The 26375-nt window shown below is 45.3% G+C and overlaps 1 protein-coding gene across 1 annotated transcript in view; it reads left to right on the plus strand.

Annotated features, from left to right (window-relative positions):
• Positions 1–26375, plus strand: part of LOC119167031 (uncharacterized) — a 240160-nt gene that overhangs the window by 126055 nt on the left and 87730 nt on the right. The window contains exon 2 of the mRNA XM_075891369.1: positions 22998–23111. Coding sequence (XP_075747484.1) covers positions 22998–23111 — 114 coding nt within the window. The remainder of the gene's footprint in view (positions 1–22997; positions 23112–26375) is intronic.

Here is a 26375-nt window from a genome sequence, read left to right on the forward strand (position 1 = left end):
TCGTGACTGCGTTGTTGCGAGCATAAAGAAGTGGGCTCTTTCTTGTGCCTCGGTGATTTCCTTTGATGTACTGTGCTTCCCAAGCTGCATGGTCTTTCAGTTTCTGTGTACATAAGTAGCCCAAGAGCTACTTTGATTGTCTTGCTCAGCAATGCAGTGAGTTTGTTCCGTTTGAATCTCTGCCACTCGCGCATGGTTGCTACGTAGTGAAGTGGCAAAACAAAGATTTATTTGATTCTTGCTCATCATTTTCTTATAAGCACATGAATAGGTGTGCTAGTTTTTTTTGTAATTCTTGATATACACAGTATCATCATACTCACATAAGCAAACTGAAAGTATGAGGCACATGTGCTTCCAACTTCTCTATCCGATTTCTCGTTAACCATGTAGCCTTCTGCATTCGCATGCCGATTCGGTGCTGAACTTGACACTTGAAGCTTAATTCAAAGCACGTGCTATCGGTGATAGTTTGGATACTTTTAGCACCGCTAGATTTAGGTTCATTTTTATTTGGGCTGAATTTGAACTTTATATTAGAACTGCTACTTTACAGCCCATGTTATTAACGCTGTTTTGATAGTTTCCGGTCGACTTTAGAAAAAATAGCAATACCAGCGTCGCTTTGCTGGACTAAGTGACCGCTTATAAGCGTGTAATGGACAAGGTCACATGTATCCCCACTGTGCTTTTCACCTCTACTCTCTTTCTTCTCTTTTAATCCTCTCCCCTGTTCCCCCAGTGCAGGGTGGAAAACCGGACGTGCGTCTGGTTGACATCCCTGCCTTACATTTCTTCCCTTCATTCTCTTTGATCGTTTCTAGTGCCACAAGCCTTGCTATATTTTCGCAGGTCTTTCATTTCTACAGGTTGGTAGTTACATTTTAATTTCCGTACCTTAATTTTTCACCTAGTTGTATTGTTCTTAAGATCATACGTCGTAATGCTTAACCAGACTTTTCTTTTGTGTTGCATGTTGTATTTACGCGTTGATGCTCTTGAACAAGTCATAGACGTGCTTAACACAGTGTCACAACTAAATGTACGATGCAGTAGTACGACTGCAAGTTCAGTGTAAAATATGACTTAGTCTGCATGCGAAGTAGCTACAGACCACAGTGCTACACAACTTGGGCGTTTTTTCTTCAGAACTGCCCACACAGCTACTTTCGCAATGATCCTGGCAAAGGAAGAAGCACCGGTGGGGCTCAGTATCAGAATATTGCGCTGGCACGCAGGTGACTCGTGTTCGATCCTGACAAAGCGAATATCACACATTTGTTTGTTATGCAGTGGATATCGGCATGTTGGTGCACAGTGAAAGCATATCGGGATTTTTTATTTATTATGCGTGCACCGTTGTGCCATGAAAACATGGTCGTTCATGGGCATTGCGCGTAAAAGAATTCTACTATAGGTTCATGTATACTTCACCTTCTATCACTGGACTCAGCGAGTAGCCTATACACTGCGTGTATTCCGCCTACGTACGACAACCATGGCAATAAAAGATGGCTTATTAAAAACAAAAGGAAAAAATGTTCTGCTTCACTGTACAGCTGACTTACTACCGTTTCGTAACAGCACTTGATTGTCGTACCCGATGACGAAATTACAGGGCTGCCTCCAGTGCGCTTTGATGCGAAAGCCGAATCACTCCGTCTTTGAGCAACAGGAAACACGAGGTGAAGCGTAGTTTTTTTTATGTTTATCACTCGTACAATTTGCGAGTTTTGCATAAGTGAATGAAGAAGAAATATATTTCTTTCATGTTTATCATTCGCCTAATTCGCAAGTTTGGCATGGGTGCATAAAAAAGAAATATATTCCGGATGGATGGTCAAACGACTACAATTGTGGAGCACTTAGGCGTCTCCTTGAATTGCTTCGGCGAAAGTGCATGAATGACCTTCCCTAAGCTCTCTGCATTCCGGGTTGTTTCTTTCGGTTCTGGCAATAAAAGAGCATAATGAGTACTTCGGTGTTAAGCCTTAAACGTAGGAAAGGAAAGGTGACGAATAATGTTTATAAATTTGTAGTCTCTCACACGCCAACGTTTTTTTTTCAGCCTATCGGTGTTGGCGCTGTGCATTAGTCGCTAATACGATGATAGATATATGGGCGAGCCCTAAGAAACATAAAGGTTGGTTGTGCGCGTACGTGTATGCAAGCGTGATTGGAGACACGTTTACGAACCGCAGATGGCGTTAGGAATGTGTAAATAACGTCACCGGCACAAAAATGCTGCCCGAAGTGTAGATATTGCCTTCTACAGATTTAGAATTTTTTTTCAGTAATATTTTCCTGTAGCCATCAATAAACAGATGCCAGTAGTCGTTATGTGTTAAGAAAAAAATTGCCCGCAACTTCCCTCGGGGGAACACTGAGGAGGATGCGGAGCATATAATTGGTTAACGGGGTGTTAAAGTGCGACTTACTTGGGTCGATGGCTAAATTGGTTAACGTGGTTGTGAAATGGGGTGTTAAATTGCGACTTACTTGGGTCGATGGCTAAATTGGTTAACGTGGTTGTAGGAGGGGGTGTTAAATGAGTGAACACGTACACACGTATGCGAAAGGGCGGCGCTGGTCGAAGGGACGTCGATCATTGTGTTTGTGGATTCGTTGGAATTCATTTCACCGCGACCTTGGACGTCGGCGCGCCGTACAAACCAACCGACGAGCGGCAACTGAGCGAGCGAGCGCCGACCTTCAGTATATATACAGCACGACGGCGCATGCACTGTCAGCTGTTGAGTGTTCTCGAAGCGCGACGCCACATGCGCGTCCACTGGAGAATCAGGAGAATTGTAGATGTCGAACGCGGTGTGTAGAGGAGGAAGGGTGCACAGATGGTGGAGGAGTGAAGCGCGCGCGGTGTGTAGAGGAGGAAGGGATGCACAGATGGTGGAAGAGTGGGCGACGGCGCGACGGCGCATGCGCGCGCGTCAGCTGTCGAATGTTCGAGAAGCGGTGTGGACGGCGCGGACGGCGCGGACGGCGCACTACAAGGCGCGAGTATAAGATGCTCCGCATCTAAAAATGTTTAACGATTTAGAGTACTTCGTACTCAACTATGGAAGAGCACTGAGTCGTTTCGCTCCTAGATGGGTAGGGAGCGCAGATACTTTATGGCTGTCATGGGATCGGACCTGCCTTATTTGCAAGTGCATATGTGCTTAACTGGGTTGCGCGAAAAAATTTAGGTGCAAAAGGAAAGCGCACTACCGTGTGTCCAGGTGTCTTCCTTTCTTACTTCAATTTTTTCGCTCAACACATTTAAGATGAATTACCAACTCGCCCATGCATATTTGCATGGACTTTAGGTAATTCCCAGTATTTAGGTACTTGAAATTTCGTGTTGGATTTTCTGATACGGATAACTGAATCTTACGTTTATTTATTCAGCATTTTCATTTATACATCGTGGTATGTCCGCAGCTGCTACAAATATACATGTGGTGTACGAAATCGAAGATTACCAACAGACATGCTACGCTACAAGTGTTAACACTTTACTCCACACGTAATAGTTACAAGACTCTATGATGCAAGACTCTATGAGAACAAGTGAGAGCTGGTGGATCTTGCCATGCGAAGTGTCCTCGCTTGCACTTGTCGAGAAGCAAAGGAGCAAACGAAAAAAAAGGAAGGAAAAAGAAAGGTAGAATGAGGGAATTCAGTCAGCTTACTTCAGTCAGCCTGCCGAGCTGCTGTGGTTGCATTCACGACGCCTCGTGAAAGGCGATTATTTTACCGTTATTTGTTGTTGTTTTTTATTTTGGGAAACGCACATTGCTACCATATGCCAGCTCCGAGGCAGCGAATACGAGCCATATCTCATCGCTGGTGAGACTAGTAGAAATGTTGCTGCGGAAAGCACTCAGTGGGACGTCGTCCACATACCGGGCATTGCTCACTTGACAAATGCCACAACGAGCTTTCTCGCGCCGCAGAAGCTTGTCGTTCTAAATTCTGCTCTAGCGCTTTCTTCGTGGTCGCGTGTCCACTTTTATTGCCTGCGGCCGTGGATGGAGTGCAAAGATGCATTCAGGAATCCGGTGGTGCTTCTATTTACGTTGGTACTATGTGCAGTTGAACTAGTCCTTGGTGTTTTAGCGCACTGTAATTGAGACACACACCTTGGTGTCCGCAAAGAGCACTGTGCGTAGTGGCACTTAAATTGTGAAATAGCCAGAAAAAATAATAACAGGTGATCCATGGTGACAGAGATGACACGAAGGAAGATATTTTTGAGTTCGGTCGGCACGACATCCAGTTTTTTATCCTACCTTGAGAAGAATATTAACGACAAACTATAGTACTAGACTTTAGAAAAAAAAAAGAAGGTTACACGGCTTATACGCATTTGCCTAAGACAATTCGAAGGCCAAAACCATCTTCTTTTTTTGCCCTCAGTCGATTGTACTGATCCTCATCTCATCCTGTTATGTGGTGTATAGATTATCACACGTGAACACGTCATCACGGACTTTCACCTCGACAAGTGTTTTCTCATCCTTAAGCGGAGTACGCTGTCAGACGTGCAGGGGCGTCCGATCGCACATTGAACGCCACCCTGTACGTTCACCGCTCCGCGGAGCACGTTTCGCGGAGCGGAGCACGTTTCGCAGAGCGAAGCCCCTTTTGCGGTGCGAAGCCCATTTCTCTGAATCGCATGCAGAAAACCTGCTGTGCCACTGTCTCCGATTTGCTTCAGAGACACATGCAGTTGCCAACGCATTGCGGCGACTAGATAGATGATCAGCCACTTTCTGGGCAGGTGCTATTACAGTGCACCATCCACATCTCTTGACAGCCTGCGAGTCAGTAAAAGCCCTCTTGTGTTTTTTTGAAGACGACGAGTTTGTGTTAATGCCTCTGATCTTCGGGGGAGTTCTGCATGCTGCAGGGAATTTGCTGTCTCTCTCTATCTTCTTCTGTTTCTTCTATTTTCTCTTCACTCTTTCTTTTCCTTTTGCCCAATCCTCCTGTGTAGGGTAGCCAACCGGATGACTGTCTGGTTTACCTCCCTGCCTTCCCCCATTTGTTGCTTCCTTCCTTCCTTCTGCAAGCCATCTCACAATAAACCTTGGCTCCTGCATGCGTAAAATCTCGATGACACGCTGGCGTTCCCGCAACTAGCTTAGCTGTTTTCGGCTAACCAGAACGTTGTGGCGACTGTCATGATTGTCTTTGATTTGATTTGTGGAGTTTAACGTCCCAAAACCACTATATGATTATGAGAGACGCCGTAGTGGAGGGCTTCGGAAATTTTGATTACCTGGGATTATCTGCACCCAAATCTGAGTACAAGGGCCTACAACATTTCCGCCTCCATCGGAAATGCAGCCGCCACAGCCGGGACATGATTGTCTTCATCAGCTCGAAGTTTGCACCTAATGTCGGCAATGATATGAAGGTAAGTTTGGATATGCTTTGACTTGAAGAAACAAAGAAAAACTGTCCGTGTCGAGATAAAGTTTAGAGCCATGAAAGATAAAAAAGGTAATACGGGGGGGGGGGGGGCATTGGGTGTATTAGCGATAAAAAGGGAGTGAGGCCTAATTCACTGACTGCGAACCGAAGTAAACATTTCACAGTGGTCGGTTTTAGGTTCGCTGATTGCTGTAAACTCCATTTAAATACTTTTTAATTTTCCTGGAAGAATGATACGAAGCTCGGCTGTGAATGAATAAAAGATTGGGCGACGTGTTGGCGACTTATAGGTTAGCGCATAAAGGCAACGGTGCTGTTAACACCCGATTGGTACGACACTTCTCTGAAATGGTGAAACTGCCCACATCCTTTTGTTTTCAAGCGAATAAAAACTGAAACATTTCCCACATATAAAGCTGGAATGCAAGATCTGACCATGCATTCATCGCCAATTTTGTGGCGCCTAACCTTTAGGCTGCTCTAAATTATCGCATGAGCAGCAGGAACACTGTTACAAGGGGGCACAAAGCAACTAAGAGGTGGTGTAGCCAAGCAGTGGCAAATCGGGCCGATGTACTCCTTCATCTCCTCTCGAATTTACTGAGCGTAAAACGACCATTTGTCTGCTTGGCCGCATTCGAGATTAAAATGGTGACCTCTCCCTCTTAAAAAAAATTGTGTATTCTCCTGCAAATGAGTTGCTTAATTAAGAAAAAAAAAAGATGAAGTGTAGAAGTTCAGAAGCACAAAGAAAAGTCGCTGCGCTAGCGTGCCGCATTAGTGATTTGCATGGGCATAGCAAGAGTGAAGTTACCTTCACAGCAAAACAAGCGTGGTTCGGTAGTGTTGCCGCACTTTATAGCAGATGGTGTAGCGAAGGCTTTACCTGTACTACTACGCTTGCGCGTCGGTTCAGCCAGTGTCCACGGGAGGCGCTCCGCGGAGCTTTGGACTTCACCTTGGTCAATACATTGACCGCACGGTGCGGTGTTCAAAGTGGAAATGGAAACCTCTGTATATGAGCTGCTGGTAAGACGAACTATGCATTGCCACTCATATGCACTATGCAGTCTTGGTAAACTAGCTTTTAAGTATTGTGCCGTCTGTCCAAAAAATACTTGTTGCTTTTTGCTCTTGATCATTAAAACGCAATATATTTCAAGATGATATCTCGTAAAACCTATCATTAACTCGAACGTGTATATCTATATCCTTTCAGAACAAAAACAGCAGCAATAAATCCCACGGAGTCTTTGTGTTATAATAATTCGTCGCACGTGTAGACATCGTGGGCGCACTTAGAATGACAAAAAAAAAAAAACTTCTGATATCACGTCAGATCTGAAGCTCAGATTCCAAGGAAATGAAGAAGCTGCTTCTTTGAAACAGCGTCTTACGACTATCCTATTTTCGTGTGCCATAGTTTAGCGTACTCAATTGTAGTCCCTGTGATTCCGCTGAGCATCGTAAATGTAACGAATCCGCGCAGGTTTGTCTCCCATTTCAGATTCACCGAGAATCTCACTTTCTTGACGGGAGTCGCTTTTATTGCTTGATTGCCGGTGAGATGGAGCGGAGACTCGGTAACATTATCTTGTATATATAGTTTCCAAACGATGCATCACGGCTGAGCCTACTTCGCCGTATCTATAAAACCGCTACAGTGAGAAGCGAGCTTCTCCGGGCGCACAGCCATTTCGTGGGGATTCAGCAAATGATCGTGTCACCTCCCAGAGAATGGCTGCTTCGCTGCTCCTCCAAGAAATGTGGTCTCTCCCTTTTTCCCCACCCTTTTCCCCAAAATGTATTCCCTCATTAAAACTGTGCAGCATAGCGGTACCACGAAGCAGCCTTCAGACGGGTGTACCTATTAGTTTGTATAAGAAATGGCTCGTGACGTGCGCGCGCCTCTGCGTTGGTTTCATAGTCGGCGACTAATAACGAGCTTCCCCGTTAGGACTTACGAGCGGATCGGCAAACTCGGAACCTGATTGGCTGTCCAAGGTGCCCTGCTTTCTCAAGACTGCGTGATTTTGATACGAAACGGAATCTACGAAAAGTAAGAAAAGGAGAAATTCGCGATGCCCTGCAAACGACAGGCTTTATTGCACTCGCTAGCATTTCGTAGCCCGGGATTTGATTCTCTCGGTCCTAATCCGAAGCTTCATTTTCGTGTTTTAGTGAAGCGGAGCGTGAGTGTGTATCTAACTCGTGTCGTGGCCCACTGCAGGGAAGAAGGGGAGTCTGGGGGCGCGGCGAGAAAAAAAAAGCGATAGCGAATCTTTTTTTCTTTCGTCCTCTAATTTCGTTCCTGCTCCAAACACTTTCGAGAATGACCCAGTTTTTAGAGTGAAAAATGTCCTCGAAAAATGAGAGAGGTGTAGGAGAGACCACGCTTGTATATATCCTGACGTAAAATAGAATGCTTTAAAAGAAACCCCTCAAGAAAAAAAAACATTGGGGGGGGGGGGGACGTGCACGATTTGTCTTCCGCAGCCGACGCACACAGTCGCCGCGTTGGACGGAACATAAAGAGCAGTCAACAACGAGGATTGTGTACTGGAGATGAACGTGGGCGGAGTACAAAGGAATGGCGTTGCAACTTTCAGGAGCCTTGAAAGAGGGCGGAGGAGGCGAGTCGGGAAAAAGGTGGGAAGGGAGAGACAGGAGAAACGAACGCGAGAGCTGGAGCGTGTAAGGAGAGGGGATACACCCGGCTTCACCGATAGCTGCACCAATGAAGAACGGATCCGAGTAAGGTTGAGGACTAAAAACAAATAAGCGTTCGTTCGGTCCGAAGCATGGTCCTGCAGGTCGTCTTTGTATTCCGCTGTTCCGAGTCTCTCGTCTTCGCTGTGTCGTTTCTCCTTCACTCTCGTCTTTTCTTCGCCTCCATATTTCATCTGTTTATTACTTTCGTGCATCATGCGATCGAAATTGGACGGGAAATGAAATTCATGAGAGCCAGTACCAGAAGCAACGGGTGTGTGTGCCGTAAGATAGGAAGAGCTTGAAAGAAAGGAGAAGAAAATAACAAGGCGCATCATACACAACTGAGACAGATGCAAGAAGCATCCTTCCTCGTTCGACCGTTGTTTCTTCTTTCTTCTTTTTTTCTTCTTCTATCTGTCGCCTTAGTGCCACGCACGTTTCGCTGGTTGATGGATAGTCGTCTTGGCCGTGTGTCGCACGATCACGGAGTGTGTGGGCCTTTCCCGTCTAGCGCCTCTCTTCTCGCGTCTACAGAGCCCCAACAGCGAGAGCTGCAGGGTATTCTCGAAGGCGACGACTACTCCGAAAGCGGAAATACATAAGCAACGCCTGACAATTCGTAACTCCCTAGCGTGTTTCGCTGATTTATTTCGCGCCTTTTTTGTTGTTGTTGTGCCAGGGCATCCTCATGAGACAGAACCTTTGTCGATGGAAGTATTGCAAGCTGGTGCATTGAACATGCAGCGAGGTTTTCGATTGAATTCATTGTCTAGGTGGTGTTGGTTTGTTTATACGGCGGTACATTATGCTGACCACGCGACAATCTTCGGGAAATCAATATTCGGCGTTACATATTTGGTTTTCGCATCTTCCCCTTATATATGGTTCCTTCTTGTGGGTTGTTCCCAACATTAACCTGGATCTCTTCCACAGTAAGGTCGTGCACGGCAGCGTCTTTCTCACGCCTTTTGTGCTTGTCAACAATAGCTCCTCCGAATGTCGAGTCTTGAGGTTGTTTGTGTTTGTGGGCAGTTTGTATGGATCCCGTTTCTAACGGACCATTTCCCTCCTAGGATTGTTGTTAACCTTTTTTCCCCTATTAAGCGGAGATCTGGAGAGGCACTCCATGGTAAATGAAGGAGGAAATAGGAAGGGTATATATGGCTGACCACCATGCACAGAATCGTGAACCTTGTGCTCATAGATGAAAGCATTTATCGTGCTCACGTCCGCAAACAGCTTGCTACTCCTGCCATCGATTTACCGTTCACGCGTGCTCTCATCCTGCGGATGCCGGCATAGTTGGACCGCTTTTCCTTTCTCCAGCCGGTCTTACCGGCAAGGCAGCGTTGATTCCTGGGTGGTCTACCTTTGCGGAGGCATGAGAGCAGTTTGTTCGTTTATCCTAAGTGCCACGCAGGAAGCCACATCAATATCACATATTTACTTCGTCTCTACTTGCAAAGTAGCAGGCTCTCTTAAACATACATTCAGACACTGATCAGAAGACGTTTCTGTACCTTTACGAAAGTATTCTTCGGAAGATTTGTAAAACCGCATGAAAGTACGGCGCACACCATGACAACCGAAATCATCGGAAATACTGAAATACAACTTGTTTAAGGGGCCTGCCTCACGGTGGATTCCGTATTGATTGCTGCAAATTACGAAGGTAAGTAAAAGGGCCCCATTAATTAGGATCCAGGCAATCTGTTCAAATGGCCAAAAAGAGCACAGTAGAAGATATTTGAGAAACAGAGGGGACATCTAACTAATAGCAAAGTAATCCGAAATTAAGATGGGAGCCGACAGATCGAAACAACGTAGTGGGATAATCAAGGTGAACAGTGGAAGTGCCTTAGACAGACTGGCTAACGTTTCGACAGTAGGACCTATGCCTTTGAGAAAGATAGGTCTTCTTATCGAAACGTCGGCCAGCCTGTCTGAGGCACTTCCACTGGTCACCCTGATTATCCCACTAATATCAGAGTAACAGACACAGTGTGTACACACCTAAACAAAAGCAGTGTTCGTTGCGTCGGCCAGGATCCTTTTGCTATATTACTACACCTTAATCATAAATTAGGGAGACTCATTTCATTGAGCTACTGTAAAGTAATGATTATCCATAACTCTAGATCGCAGTTCCAACGTATCATGGAGTACGTTACATCGACACTGATCAGTGAGCAGGTGAGCATTTAGACTTGATTGACGCCGATTGCCCTGTTGGCTGATTAGCCATGAAGGGCAAGTAGGTTAACTACGTCGTGTCAATAAAAAAATGAAACAGGGTGCTTATATCACTCTTATATCGAAAGCTGTTATAGTGTCAGAACAAGCGTCACGTGTAGTTGTTCGCTACCTTCGCCGGTGTCCTTAACCACAGTCGTGAGAAATGAAAAAAAAACTCTACATGCAAAATAAAAAGAACACAATGGGATTCAAACCCGCGTCTCCTGCGTGCCAGCTGAGTATGCTACCACAGAGCCACACCTGTTTTTTTTTCTTCATTGCCTTCCTAACTACAGGTCAGGGTAATGTAACAATCAAGCATCATACCCGTTTCATGTGCGTTAGTGCATGAAACATAGATATCACATTTTCAACAAAGTGTGACACAAATCTCACGCTTTGTTAACAACTTCCAGAAAACACCCATGAACAGATAAAATTTTAACATCTCTGTGTCTGTATGGTACCATGCTACGCCATACCGAATGGAGACCAAGTACAAAAATACAATCCAAATGTTGAACAGAACTTTCAGAACGCAAAAACGAATTATGTGTGGAGTAAGAGGTAAATATATTTTTAAAGTGCTCTGTAAAATGTCCCAAAAGAAAATGGCAGTGTTACAACGAATAAGTACAGGTTCAATGGTTTCAGGTTTATTACACAGGAGACAGCCTTTTCCCCATGGTACATACATTCCTTTCTCTTCAAGCCACGTTGTGCTTGAAACTCCGTTGCGAAATGGCCTTAGGCATGCTTGATGTCTGGAAATGAATCAAGCAGCCACCATACAATCTGAATTGCGTAACGAGTAGGTCATCGAATGCTCCAACCCCACTACAAAAGTTTCAAGCAGAGTTCTTCATCTTAGGGAGCACCGGCACAAAAGATTTCACATTTTTTTTTGCAAATATGTAGCTGGCACCACGCTTCTTCGAAGAATGACGCAGGATGGCATAGTGAATGCCTCCGTACTACATAAAAATTATGACTTATGCCTAGCACCTAGCCTGAAAGTGCTCTTGTAGCACTACGAAAAGAGTGTTTAACAAAGGCTCTCAAATGCCACACGTCTTGGTTTCGCTGTGACTGTACCGTGCGTTCGCACAGCCTTGGCAGTTTTTTTTCTTCTCATCTTACTTGTTGCACAAATAATGGGTCATGCGTGCGTTACAACAAATGTCGTTTCGACGCTGTCATCAACTCTGTCGGATACGTTGCGTGCTGCCACGGCGCCTCCCTTTCAGCACTCTGCGGGCGTCACTATTTGTTGTTGTGTTCTTCCCTCTTTTCAATCCTCAAATACGATGTATTTTATGGCGAGCTTCATGCCGATAAGCATCATCAGATGAATGCAGTGAAGCTTCCTTGTTTCATTCTTCTTTCCATCGTGGTAAACCTTAACGCATTACTGCTTATCTCATTTCCAGTTGTGGCAACTTTCCAGTTATTGCGTTGTAGCATCCTTTAGTCCTGCTGCTTAACGGTGGCCTAACCTCTATATCCAGACACGAAAATCCATCGACGGTTTTCATTTACAGCTCATTCGTTCCGCATATTTAACGATGTGGCTGGTTGTGAAGGCCTTCGTCAGATGAGTATGGCATCGGTATGGAAAAGTGCGAGCGCAGCGTCTAAGTGTCTCTTACAATGCAACGAAACCAAATGTCCACGCAATAATTTCTCTTACAATTTTTTAGATGCGGAGCATCTAATACTCGAGGCTTGTAGTGCGGCGCCGTCCGCAAGCTTCCTCCTCCTTCTTCCACCATCTGTGCATCCCTTCCTCCTCTACACACCGCGCGCGCTTCACTCCTCCACCATCTGTGCACCCTTCCTCCTCTACACACCGCGTTCGACATCTACAATTATCCTGATTCTCCAGTGGACGCGTATGCGCCGTCGCGCTTCGAGAACATTCAACAGCTGACAGTGCATGCGCCGTCGCGCTGTATATATACCCAAGGTCGGCGCTCGCTCGCTCAGTTGCCGCTCGTCGGTTGGTTTGTACGGCGCGTCGACGTCCAAGGTCGCGGTGAAATGAATTCCAACGAATCCACAAACACAATGATCGACGTCCCTTCGACCAGCGCCGCCCTTTCGCATACGTGTGTACGTGTTCACTCATTTAACACCCCCTCCTACAACCACGTTAACCAATTTAGCCATCGACCCAAGTAAGTCGCAATTTAACACCCTATTTCACAACCACGTTAACCAATTTAGCCATCGACCCAAGTAAGTCGCACTTTAACACCCCGTTAACCAATTATATGCTCCGCATCCTCCTCAGTGTTCCCCCGAGGGAAGCTGCGGGCAATTTTTTTTTCTGACAGAACGGCCGGTGTTTGACGATGCACCGCCAAGCCAGGTCGGCGTCCCCGCCTGGAAAGTTCTGGCTACGGGCCAAGAATTTCGGCCGCTGCGTTAAAAAAAAAGAAAAGCGTTGGAAGAAGAAGCGAGAAGAGGGAGAGAGGAAGAGGAGGATGCTATGTAAGGGAAGGGGGGGGGGAGGCACAACAGCGTGGCGAACGCGCATTTTCTGGCAGCTCAAGACGCATTCCGCGGGAACCTCCTAACAGGAGCGTGCGGTGCCCGCCATCGCTGATGTTTCCCGCGCACCGCTCCTCGGCTAGCTCTCTGTTAGTGCATGCGCTGATGTTTAGCCGCTTGCAACGGAAAGAAGCGCTGCGGTGATTGTCCTTCGAAAGTGACGTCGGCATTCCTCAGTTTGTCAAAGTCGCTAGCTATTCGCGTCTTGCGCGTTTGAAGGATCTCTTGCAATTCGGGCTTGTCAGTTGTTCCAATTTTTTATTTTTGTTAGCCTGTCTGCCGTTTAAGTAGTTATTTGCTCTTAGTGGTGCTTTGCTGTTGCAGCATGTGTCCACGTAGAGGCAAGTGCAGCTTCGGTGTCCGTCGCCGTGTCCGATTTCTCGACCCGCAGTTTTGAGTGGCAAATGTGAAAATTTTGCGATAGTCTTCAAAATGTTTTTCGTATTAGGGAGCAAATTCTGTAGTGACAGGAAATGTACTTCTGTCATACTTTATTTCATCTAGGGCAACGCTGTCGTAGTAATCGGTGACGAGAAACTTCTTTGTCATTGTCTAATGACCTCTCTGTCTGTTCCGTGAATTGATAGGACTAGTTTCCAGACTCGTTACTTGCCGTTAACTAACGCTTGTACTGGAAGAAACGTTAGAGATTGGCAGCGGCGAAGGTGCCACTTTTATATATATATATATATATATATATATATGTATATATATATATATATTATTCATACGCTTATTTATTTATTTATTATTTATTAGTTTATTTATACGCTCTTTGTGCGTAGTCCCGTAGTCCCGGCTAATTAAGCAGTGCAGACACTTTCTGCCATGGCCAAATGCATAAAAAGAAAAATGTAAAGTATGCTGTCAGAATGTCGTCATGGCGCTGCACGAAAATAGCATAACCCAATTTGAGAACCGCGTTCCCACATAAATGTTGCAGCCGGCCTACCACGACGACGCGTCAGAGCCATTGAGCCTCAGGCGTGTGGTATTACAGCTAACAAAACCTTCGGTGGTCTATCAAAACAACTCTTCCTTGCCGAGCGGCCATGCTTCATTTCTTTTCTCGTTCTTCGTAAAGTTAAAAAGCGTTCCTGTTTTTCAGCAAACCAACCGCATGACTTACAAGATCACCGCTGTCACCCTGTCACTGCTTACAATGTCTACGCCGTATAATTATTCTGGGCCGAGCATGTCGTTGTCAAGAACGTCTTTCTTCGGGAGAGGACATTCGCTTCATGGAACCATTGCCAAGAGCAGAAGTTCAAGCTGTCCTTCTGTTGGCATCAGCAGAGTTTGTTTATTTATTTTTCTCTTTTTATCGCATTGTCGTTTGTTCCCTTTCTTTGGCTCAACGCCCCAACACGAGCCAATCTCGTGTCTGACCCAGCAGCGTGGGCGATGCTCCCCACACACGACGACAGCCGTTGAGGGGCTTTGTTCGCGTTGAAATATGGCTCAAGGCGCGTAATAATCACTGCTTTCACGGAGATATATGAGCACCGCGAGTGCACTTCGAGCACGTCTCTCGATTCACTCGAAGCTTTCTTCGGTCGTCGTAGCAATGGGCTTTGCAGCAGTGCTTTTGTGTCAAACCAAAAAGCACTCTTTCAAGGCGGGTACCGAATCATTGCGACTCGAGGGAGTCTTCGCATTTAAATGAAATCCACTGAACCGGCAGTTCATATTAAGGAAAAAGTGAAAGGCACTATTACACTCAGTGATGATAGACGTGTAGAGCGTCAATTAAGGAGCGATAGATAGATGTAATTCCTGCACATTTTTCCTCTGCTTCCACATTGTTACTGTATGGTATTGCTACTTATTTCAATGTGACGTTGCTTCAAATTTCCCGCCTTTGACTCTGTAAGAAACACAGCAGGCAGGAAAGCAAAGAAGAGCTAAGAGCTAAAAGCACATGCCAGGAAGCTGAACGTCATATTGTTGTTGAAATTTCAAGTCTAGGAAGTGTTGTGTAATATATACATATATCTCACACCGTGGTCTACACAGAGCTGCACGGCTACTCTGTGAGTGCAACTTTTCTGATGGCGACTATACGCTACTGCGCATTCATATCTGCTGCGCCTCTTTTGATAGCGACATAGACTTATTGCGCGTGGCGGTGACTAGACGAGCAAATACTTACAGGAAACTTATTGGCAACACGCATTCAGCTGACGTCATCGAGAAAGAAAGAGAAGTAGGAAAGAAGGAAGCAGGCAGAGGGAGAAGGGAGCAAGGTTATTCAGAAAGAGAGAGAGAGAGAGAGAGAGCCCTACTTCACCTTGGTTGTAGATGCCATCGTAGTGTTTTCTTATTTCAGAAAAGATCTCGCTTTTTTTTTTCAGAGCACACAGCACGCAAATATTGTTTTTCAAAACACTTCTGTGTTTTCTACGCATATGCGAAATGAAACAGCGGCAGATGAACTGCCTCTAACCTGACCCCTTCGGCTTCGTGTAACCTTACGTACAATAATCAATATGATAATTACAATTATTACCAGTAGTAGCTGATACTACTTCTGGTAACAATGAAGGGCACCTCATAAACAAGATCTGCGATGAAGAACTCCCACACACGAAGGAAGCCTTTGTATGTGTTTTGGGGTGCCGTGAGTGTTGGTCAGTGCATTGCTAATTGCGGAGTCTCGTTAACCGACTTTCCATGCTTTGAGATTTACGGAAAATTGTTGGCATTGTCTTCGGTTGGCAACTCAAGACGCAAATCATCCCCTATACCCAGCTATTCAGGAGAGATCAGTTGCACGAATGCATAAAACTATAGTAGAATGCAAGAGTTTACTGCCTACGCACGAATACTGGGCTCCATGTGCTTCCCGCCCACCACGGCGACTCTCTATCCCAGATATTACAACTTCTATTCCGGGATTAACTTTTAAGAATCATATGCCTATAATTGGAATAAAGCAGTTCACTTCAACACAATTTTATACCAAATATGAAGACTGTGTTCACGTGTACGTCGATGAATCATATCTGAATCAAAGCTCTGTGTTGGCATTTTTTGTACCTGCATACCAAGCCAAAAAAGCTTTTAAGTTCAGCCACTTCACAACATCCACAATGGCATAGCTTTATGCAGTACTATGTGTTCAACGTTTCATATGTTTACAGCCAGGTCCTGCACTTCGCTGTGTAGCTATCAGTGACTGACAGTACTCATTAGTTTGTTCAAAAAGAATCAGCTTGCGCAACGAAGCTAGTGTGTTCCCATATGAAATACAGAGAACTTACGCTTTAGCAAAAACTTTAAACCACACCATAATTTTACAGTGGGTACCAAGCCCCTGTGAAATCATAGGAAACGATATAGCTGATCGCATGGCACTTGCAGCGCCCAGGAGAATAATTTATAACTGTTACCTTTACCGATGATGATGCACGATGTCTAAGTAATAAGCTCAGGAGCTGTCAATTGACTATGGAAACCTGATTCGAAAATGGTGCGCGTTGATCCCGGTATAAAATTTGATATTCTGTGAAAGGGTAGCCGATCGGTAGAAACATTCATTCATAGGCTTCAACTTGGTACGGCCTACACGAAAACCTTCCTGTATAGAATAATGAAAGCTGGCAGTCCTACCTGCTCATGTGAAGAAGCTCAAGAAGATGATGAGCACACTCTTTTACATTGTAAAAATTATGACAGACATCGACAGAAACTTTTACAAAAGTATATTTATTGGATAAGCGACCTCCATCAATTGCCAAAAATCTTGGGTTCATGGCCAAAAGGAAAGCTACAAGGCACTGCAGCGCGTGCAGTCGTTCACTTTTTGGAGGAATCAGAAATATCTCAAAAATATTAAACGAAAAAACAAAAAAGTGTATTATCGTCATTGTTAACCACTATGTTTCATAACAACATTTTCGTGTTTCACTGCGATGTCTTTGTGAAAACCTTTCTGAAAAACGTTCAGTACGTAAGAGACCAGTTCACCTTAGACATTTTATTGAACTTTCATGTTTTGTGTGGACACTTAAATCGGCGGGAGAACTTGTGTTTTTAAAAACTTTGTGTGGTGTGGACACATTTCTATGCGGTATGGGCACATTTCTGCGCGGTGTGGACACTCAGTATTGAAAAATCTGGATTCATTGCGTAAGTGTGGTGCTATGTACATATGTATAGCCTTTTGTTTGCTACAAAATATGCGATGTCGACTTTTATGCAAGAGAAGAAGAGTAGCCGGCGCCACGCCTTGGCACCAACCTCTCCTTATATACATTTATTTGAAAAAAAAACAACTCAAATATGGCCACATTTCTATCAAGTTGACCACTCCATTTATTTTCAACTTATTTTAATTGCCCTTGTATGACGCTCACCTTGTAAAAGAGGACGAGAGGCGATGAAGCGTGCGTACAGGCGTCCCTTCTGCACAGCTAGGCTATTTTTTAATGAAAATCGCTGTCTTCAACAGAAAGTTTCAAGGGGACGTCGTAAACTTGAATGAAGTTTGCGTACGAGCTCGGAACTGTCCTCGAAGTGACAACAACTAACCCATGCGTTAGCTGTGCGACAGTATTCTTAACCGATAAGGAGTTTCCATATCTACTTGGGACGTATTGACGTAAAATGACATGTCTGAATTTCTCTTAACGCGCATGGCTGCCATCTGCGGCTTCGTTTTGCTGGATGTTTTTCTTCAAATAAATATTTTGGGTTCGACACAGCGCTCGCCCTGTGGGCCATATTTTAAGTCTTCGTGTTCTATCGCTGCCTCAATGATTACGAATGGTGAAGGAACACACCCATAAAAACGTACTCCTGTACACACTCTAGGGAAAACAAGCGAACCACGAGACATCTACGCTACACACGGCTCAATCCAGGCACCCCTTACGGGGAGCCAGAAAAGTCCATGCGTTGCAACGTTCAGACAATGTCTTTTTGACTGTCAACATGTCTATTCGTCTGACTGTAGAGACTTTTCTCCTGTCTCTCTAGCTGTGTATTCAGGCATGTGGGACGGCTTTAAGCTCTCCCCTAGTAGAGTACCCTGTGCTCTAAATCGTTACCCCTTTTTCTAACCCCCCCCCTGTGTCTAACTCTGTTACCAGCCACTAAACTGTTTTAGCGGGACGGCTCAGTGCTCTCCCATAGTTGAGTACGAAGTACTCAAAATCGTTCAACATATTAGATGCGGAAGCATCTTATACTCGCGCCTTGTAGTGCGCCGTCCGCGCCGTCCGCACCGCTTCTCGAACATTCGACAGCTGACGCGCGCGCATGCGCCGTCGCGCCGTCGCCCACCATCTGTGCCGCGCGCGCTTCTCCTTCGAGAACATTCGACAGCTGACAGCGCATGCGCCGTCGCGCCGTCGCCATCTGTGCCGCGCGCGCGCTTCTCCTTCGAGAACATTCGACAGCTGACAGCGCATGCACCGTCGCGCTGTATATATACTCAAGGTCGGCGCTCGCTCGCTCAGTTGCCGCTCGTCCGTTGGTTCGTCGCAATAAATAAAACACCACCCTTTCGCATACGTGCCGTACGTGTTCACTCATTTAACACCCCATTTCACAACCACGTTAACCAATTTAGCCATCGACCCAAGTAAGTCGCAATTTAACACCCGTTAACCAATTACATGCTTCCGCATCCTCCTCAGTGTTCCCCCGAGGGAAGCTGCGGGCAATTTTTTTCACAATATTTTCTTTTGCTCGAAATCGTTTCGTGTGGGGCATGCGAATAATAAGAGAAAGTAACGTCGTGGCCTGCCGAGGGTCCAATGTTGATAAATAATGTTTTGTTCTACACTAACTCGCTCACTGTGAAGAAGATGAGATTTATACCAACTTGTCTATGCCATTTCCGAGTATAAGTCTTTGGGCGAAAACAAAAACAACTTACCCGATACGGAAAATTGCAAAAGTTGCATGCAATGAAAAAAAATACATATAGCAAACTGAGACAAATAGGGTTCATTTCAATGGGTTCACCCTAAAGCATAACTTTCATGAGCACACATAGAGGCCCAAATTATACCCACAGTACACAAACCTGTATGTTTAGAAAAAGTGTTGAACAATTTCGAGTACTTCGTACTCAACTACGGTAGAGTAGTGAGCCGTCCCGATTACAGGCACGCAAAACGACATAGAGGCTCACATGTCAACTCGTACACAGCTACACATTGGATGGATGGAAGGACGGATGGACGGGTGGACGGTTGGACGGATGGACGGACGGACGGACGGATGGACCCGGCTGGCTCACACCACCTAGCCATAAAATTAAGTACTATCGCTGTGTGTTTAAATTGAATTTCACTCGCGCCTCGATTGCAGCCATCAATCAGTTAGCCTCCTCCTGGTTATTTCTACTCATTTAAAGTCTATTTCACCTTCACTGTCCTTAAACTTGCTTTGAAAAGTTTGGCGCCATTATATTTGACTATAAGACGGAGCCTTTTACAGAACATTATCAAATGTTCAGCCGTTTTCTCCTCCTCTCCACACGCACTACATACCATGTCTGTGCCTCCGTATTTTGCTCGGTACGTCTTGGTCCGCAATACTCCCGTTCTAGCCTCAAAAAGCAGAGAGCTACCCCGAGAACTATCGTAGATCTTTTCCCTTGAAGTTTCCTGCTTAAAAGTTCGGTAGGTCTCCAGTGATGATTTCGTAGGCATTCCAATCTTCCACATGTCCCTCTCTGTTTCCTTCACCTTCTTCTTAACCGATGTTTTCTTTTGGCTTGGTATTCTGCTGTTGTTTAAATACTTGCTTGACAATTTTCGAGTTCGCTTCCTCCATTTAATATCAACATTCTTGATGCACAAGTAGTTGAAAACTTTTCTTAATCGTTCCTCAAATTATATCTTGCTGCTAGCTTCCCGGCACTCAAACGATGTCCATACCATGTCACTCTGTACCCCCGGATTTGGGGTATTCCCGTGTGCTCTCAAAGCATGTCTACCTATGCCACGTTGTTTAATTTCCAATATTGCTGCTGATCACATGCGCCCTCTTGTATCCGCTAAGAATTTTAAGAGGCTCAACTTTTGCTGAAGTTGCTTTTCGGGTAGCACAGTGCCCTTATAGTAGCATATGTTATGTTGTTTAGTGTCAGACAATGTCATTATTCATACTCTTCATGTTCTCACCTGTAAACAATCACCATCTGGCTCTGACTCGAGCTGGAATAAATAACAGAGTGAATTCCGCTGAGTACAGATACAATTCTCGGAGTCCTTGTACCCCAATAAGAATAAAATTCAGCAATTGTGTTTCATTATAAATTCAAGTAAGAATTCCTGTTTTTAAGATGTGTTTTGAATAGAAAGTTTGTGAAGCATGCAAAGAAATAAAAGGAAAAATAACGAAACAAATAAATAAATAAATAAATTAGGAAAGAAAGTAAGAAAGAAAGAAAGAAGAAAAAAGAAAGAAAGAAAAATGGGTTCTTGGTTCTGCAAGCCGCGTTTGGCACCTTTGTCTACACTCTTCCTGTGGTCATCCTATGTAAACAAAGTATTCCGAAACTGCGCCAAGGTGACAGTTTCTGCCCTGGCAGCGGGCATCCTGAGCGCTCAACGACATCGGGCGCGTGCGGCGAGCGATCTGATCTACCGTCCTTGGGTGAGCACTTTAAAAAAAAAGGCACACTGTACGCAGGTACTCTACACAGTACCCACTAGGACTGCATTCTTCGTATCGTTAGAAGGAAGGAAAACAGCGCGAGATCTACCGTCGGTGCGCCGTGCCATTCGGTGTCGTGTACGTATACGTCGGTGCGCTCTGAATTGAGCGGCGAAGTGGTGCAAGCGACAAGGAGGAACAAAGGGATCTCTGGCGTAATACAGGCCCCCCGTTGTTTCGGTCGAGACGGGAACAAGGCGACGCCTGTCTGTTATTCCTACGGACGCGGTGATCCCGCTGCGACGGACGCGAAGGAACACTGTCGGCACTTGATTAATTGCCGGAGGGCCTCGAGCCGGAGGGCCATGCGGCGGGATCAGCGCGTCACGCGGGGCGGTTCTCCTGCGGCGTGACGAATGGACGACGAGAGCTGGCCAGCCGAGGCGCGCACCGAAAGTACCGAAAGTACCGAAAGTATATAAAAACGGCCCACATCGAGGGTCCTGCCATCCGTCCTCTGGCGCGCGCAGCGTTGCGACGTCCTATAGATCTGCGCTGGTTATATATCACAAGATACCGAGCATATTACCAAACTAGCTGCCGACGCCTCAAAAACACTTGGCTATCTTAGGAGATCATTGTCATTATCACCTGCAAGCCTTCGCAAATTGGCTTTTGAAACTTTTGTTCGTACTAAAATGGAATACGCATCTGCAATTTGGAGCCCTCATCAGATATACCTAATTAACATTCTTGAATCCGTCCAAAATCGTGCCGGCAGATTCATCTCCGCAAATTATGACAAACGAGCAAGCATCAGTCAAATCAAATCATCCCTCGGTCTCCCTGTTTTGTCAGCTCGACGCAAAATTTCACGTCTCTGTCTTTTTCACAAACTTTACTACAGCTTTCCTCACCTACATGGTTCACTTTTACTTCCGCCTGTCCGAACATCTCGTCGCCTATTTAATTCCATGAGTATCCAACGTCTGTTTGGTTCTACTAACGCTTTTAATAAATCATTTCTTCCTACGGCTATCGATGAGTGGAACGGTTTGACGGATGCTATTGTCAGCGAACAAGTTGCTGTTAAATTTAGAGATTTGTTACTAGCTACCCTTGACTCTTAATCGCTGTTTGTCCTTTTTTTGTTGTTTGTTCTCTGCCGCCTGTATATTTTTGACCGCGAATTGACTGTTGAATATTTCGTTTGACATGCTCTGTTTTCTTTTTGTTTTTTGTTGCTACCTGTATGTTTTAGTAATTCAAAAACTGTAACCATGAACTGCATTTTCATTGAAATTTGTACTTAAATTGTTCCCCCCCCCTTATGTAATGCCCCGAGAGAGGCCCTTAAGGGTAAAATAAATGATGATGATGATAACAACGACAGCCTAAACACATCCTTTATTTTCCTATTGCTTTTTTCCCCCCCGAGAGAAATGTTTTGTCAAAACCAATCGACTTCTGAAATGTCGCGCTGTCAGCAACTGCGTATTACATGCTTAAATTTGATTTCGCTCCTATTTGTTATGGAAGATAAGTTTTCAGAGGGGAACTGTACTTCTGTGAGACGTCATTAGTGGGATTGGGCAGAAGCACGGTAACACGCGTGTATTTTGAATTTTGTTAGCATTGCATTGCACACATCAGCCTGCAGTAGCCAACAGACAGCCAATAATAGTCAGCGCTGACATATATTTGCCCATGTTTCTCGTCGAGATGATGCTGGTATTATGCGAGTAAAAAAAAAAGGCCTCGAACATGCTATACACGTACTGTACACTTGTTTCCGTGCAAATTGTCGTTGTAATGAGTATTACAGTTTTATTATACAACATGTACCAGCTTACACCCCTGAACTCTTCTGTCCTGATACTCGCTTATAGCTTGTGTGCGTGTGTGGGTGAGCTACAAAGAAACTGCTTCTGGAACACTCATTCACGTTGTACAAAACGCTGAGCACTAGCAATACTGTGTACGCAGTCAGTGCAGCGTACAGTGTCAGTGCCGAGTTCATTTCCTTTCACTGAACGTGAGAACTTGGAAAAAGTTGCGAGAGGACGTCTTGAACAAGTAGGAATTGCCGTGTCTAGTTCTTTCATTTAGCTTTTTCAAGTTATGCCAACTTTTTAAACGCATGCTTAAGACTAAGGTGCTAGCGTCAGGCATGTGTTGGACAACAAATGACTCCCAAAGCATCCAAGTTAGCCATACGATAAAGACGAGATGCTATAGCTAACACGTATATTACAAAGCCTCTCTATATATTACAATTCCATCAGTCCTGACTGTTCAAGCTTATTCAGGCTGTTTTGATTCGTGCCAAACAATCAGCTTTTCTACCCGATGACTGTATCCTGCTTGTGAAAATGCAGTTCCTAGAACCATCACCGCCATGGTATCCACTACATGATATTCCTGCCTTTCTATGTTTTCCTCAGGAGGAGGAAAGCCCGAGGGAGACCTCGACGAAACAGTGCCAGATGACGTCATCGGCGGCAGTTCCCCCCTTCTGGAGGAGCGATCAACGTGGCTTCCCGCCCACAAATCACCAGGCGAGTGTGGCATGCTGCCCTTCTTCTCCTTGGCCTCCTTGGTTGTCATTCCGTTTCCCTTCTTTGACTTTTACTTCCGGAACGGCGCCATCTTCCGGTCGGAGCTGGTGGGCTATTATGAGCCCGCCGGGTGGTCGGCTGCCTGCCCGGCGGGTCCGAAGAGTTTACGACTGCCGCTGGCTCCTTCGATTGCCCCATACGTGGACGGGCGTCAGCTGCACTATGTGACGCGGGTGTCTCGTGCCCTGCCCAGCCGTGGCGCTGCCGTTTCGCGACCAAAACAGCGCCGTCATCGACGCCACGTGGTGGTGTCACCGACACACGGCTGTTACCCTTCGCCGCCCCCGCTGCGCAAGGCGCTTTCTCCATTCCTTTATTGCGCCCCAGCTGGCGATGAAAGAAAAAAAAGGAGTCTTCGAAAGTAGCGGTGAAGGCACGTAACGTGTGGTGCTGAAGTGTCGCAGTTTGTGCTATATACCAGTGAACGCACGTCTTTTTGCTTCTGGGACAGTATATGGCTCGACAATGATACGCACGCGCTGGAGCAGAGTGCGTGATGTAAAGTTCGGAGAAGGAAGCATTGTGAAGGAGGAGTCGGATATTGTATACAGCGATGACGGAGAGGTATTTCTAAACGTTATTTGTTTTGTTCTTTGGGTCTCTGGAGGGGGGGGGGGTCGAAGCTAACCGCACACAGATTTGAGCAATGTATTTCCTGCTTAGACTTCGTGACGTGTCTTGAAATATAAGAGCGCTACTATACACAGGTACACAAAAAGGCAGATAACGTGAGACGTGAAACACTACAAGCAGTCCCTGTTTTCTTGTACCCCCGTGTAGTTACGTGATCGTATTTCAACTATCAAGAAGATTTAAGGTCATGCTAGCAGTACAAAAAAGTAACAACGCTAACATAATTACCTAATTTTCTCGGAAGATATGCTCCATAGAAAAGCTTTTTTTTTCTGTTCGTGGAATAACAGAGATATAGGAGCTCATGAATAGTTCTAATTCCATGTTACCTGCTAGTAAAGTTACGTCTATGTTGGAGAGCAATACAAGATCAAACAGAGCGATAATTCGTTGCAGGCTTATATATTGATTGGTTCACAAGAGGGAGAGAGAGAGAGAGATCTTGCATTTTACCTGTGTTTCTAATGGCGCTTTCAAACCTTCCTTAGTCATTGTTGTCAACAAAAACATCGCAACTGCTTCAACCGCAAACAGCCGAACGTCCTCAGCGCACTGCTTCTTCCATTCATGTGTACGTCAGCTCTGGCATTGAGGATACTTTACGCCCTTTACGTGCCAGTGGCAAGGCGCAGCCTATAGGCATTTGCCTTTCGCCTGACGTTTTCTTATCGTGTCGCTTACGCAACTTGTACTACCCGGAAGAGAACGACCACCGCGCTTTAGGCGCAGCGCACACTCCCGTGCCCGCGTTCTCGCCACCGCTGAGGGGTCCACGTCTCGCGTATAGCTTTACTTTAGTGACGACGCTACCGTACACCGCACTGGAATCCTAATCACGTGGCACAGCCGCGGACCGTGGTGCAATGCGGCGCAGCGATGGCTTCGTGCTCGAGCGCGTCTCGTCGTCCGCTTGCCCGGCCCTGGGGCGACGTGCTTCGCATGGGACACCGCCGCTTTCGCGTAGTGCGCGCGTGGCTATCGCGCATTGTTTGTGTGTGTGGTTAGCGAGCTCACGCGCGTGTATACAGACACGGCTCAGGTCAGCCGCGGCACGTTCGAACCGTCCTGTACTCGGGCGGCAGACCTTCGTAAGGACGAAATGCCTCGACTGCGTCTCAAAACCGCTGGTAGCCTCACGACCAGCAGTCGTCGTAAAGGCGCGCGTTGCTGTGCGACCCAATTAGAGTGGGGCGCATGATTAGTTCTCTCCGCTCGTTTTTTTTGTAGATGCGTAGTTTCTGAAGGATTAATGAAATGATTAGTGACGGGATGAAGAGGTATTTCAACACAACACCCTAGACTTATCTCACATGCCATTTGTAATTGATGATTATCAGGCTCACCAGCCCGTTCAATGCGTATTTTGACTTTTTCTTTCTGATTATTTCTCACAACCCCTGCATTTTTTTTATTCCACTTTTCCATCTCTCTAAAGAGTAGCATGGCAGGGGTTACATACGTACCGGCAAAAATACGTGTTTTTTTTTTCATTAAAGCGTCTTTATCTCTATTCCTCTCTGAGCCACAATCCTCAACTCCCCATCTTCAATACAAATAAGTTCTCGTTATCGAGAGAGAGAGAAGCTTTAAGAAAGAAGAAAATAAATAAATAAATAAATAAATAAATAAATAATTAAATAAATAAGTAGAAAAATGAGTGAAAGAAAAGAAGAAAGAAAGAAATAAAGAAAGAAATGTATAGCAGCACTGCCACCTCCAAGTTTTTTGTGATAAGCTGAACATTACGTCATGAGTATTGACTACTTCTACTTCAGTCACACAACATCTGTATTTTCTTATCGTTGAACGTGGAATAGATTTCGTGTTTAGTGAGCAATAGATGGAATAGGGGGAATATTATTAAAATGCTTTTCGTGGATCACAACGGGGTTTCGTAGAGTCGGAAAGACGCCGAACGCTGCCCGTGATATGGTTCATGACTGTAATGATTCGATTACCGCCGTAATAATGGAGATAGGTATGAAGATGCCTTATTAGTTGAAAGAGTAAGGGGGAATTTTGAGGGCTTGACACTTAGTTTGGTGCAACCCTAGTGAATATCGAGCTAGTAATGAAACCATGAAAAATATAGGGGCCGTGAATTGTACTCTTTTATTGTATTGTGGTAATTGAGATAGACTTGGAAAAAAAGTAAATTGGACGAAAAGTAATGCGGCCAACTTGCGTCTGGCAGGGACCAAACCTTCAAACTTCGAATCCGAAGGTTTTGTCAGATTCATCCAGGTTCACTTCCCTTAGTGACGAACAGGTACCGTTCCTGGTTCGATGGATGGATGGATGAAAAATTTTATTATGGTCCTTCGGTGCGTGTGTTTAACGCGCAAGGGGCCGTTCGCACGTCGGGACAGAGAGAAGTAAGGTAATAAGGTTATTACTCTTCGCCACTCTTATAATCCAACTTATACTTGATTCCGTAGTCGTCGAAACTGTTTTACACCGATTTCTAAGTTGCTCGTTTTAGAGAAAATTGCTTTCTCGATTTTCTCTTTTGCTTTCTCAATGTACGGTACTAGCAGCAGGTGGGAGGAGCCAAAAAAACATAAGAAGAGT

The sequence above is a fragment of the Rhipicephalus microplus genome, chromosome 1 (genome assembly GCF_043290135.1).
Source record: "Rhipicephalus microplus isolate Deutch F79 chromosome 1, USDA_Rmic, whole genome shotgun sequence".
Taxonomy (NCBI): Eukaryota; Metazoa; Arthropoda; class Arachnida; order Ixodida; family Ixodidae; genus Rhipicephalus; species Rhipicephalus microplus.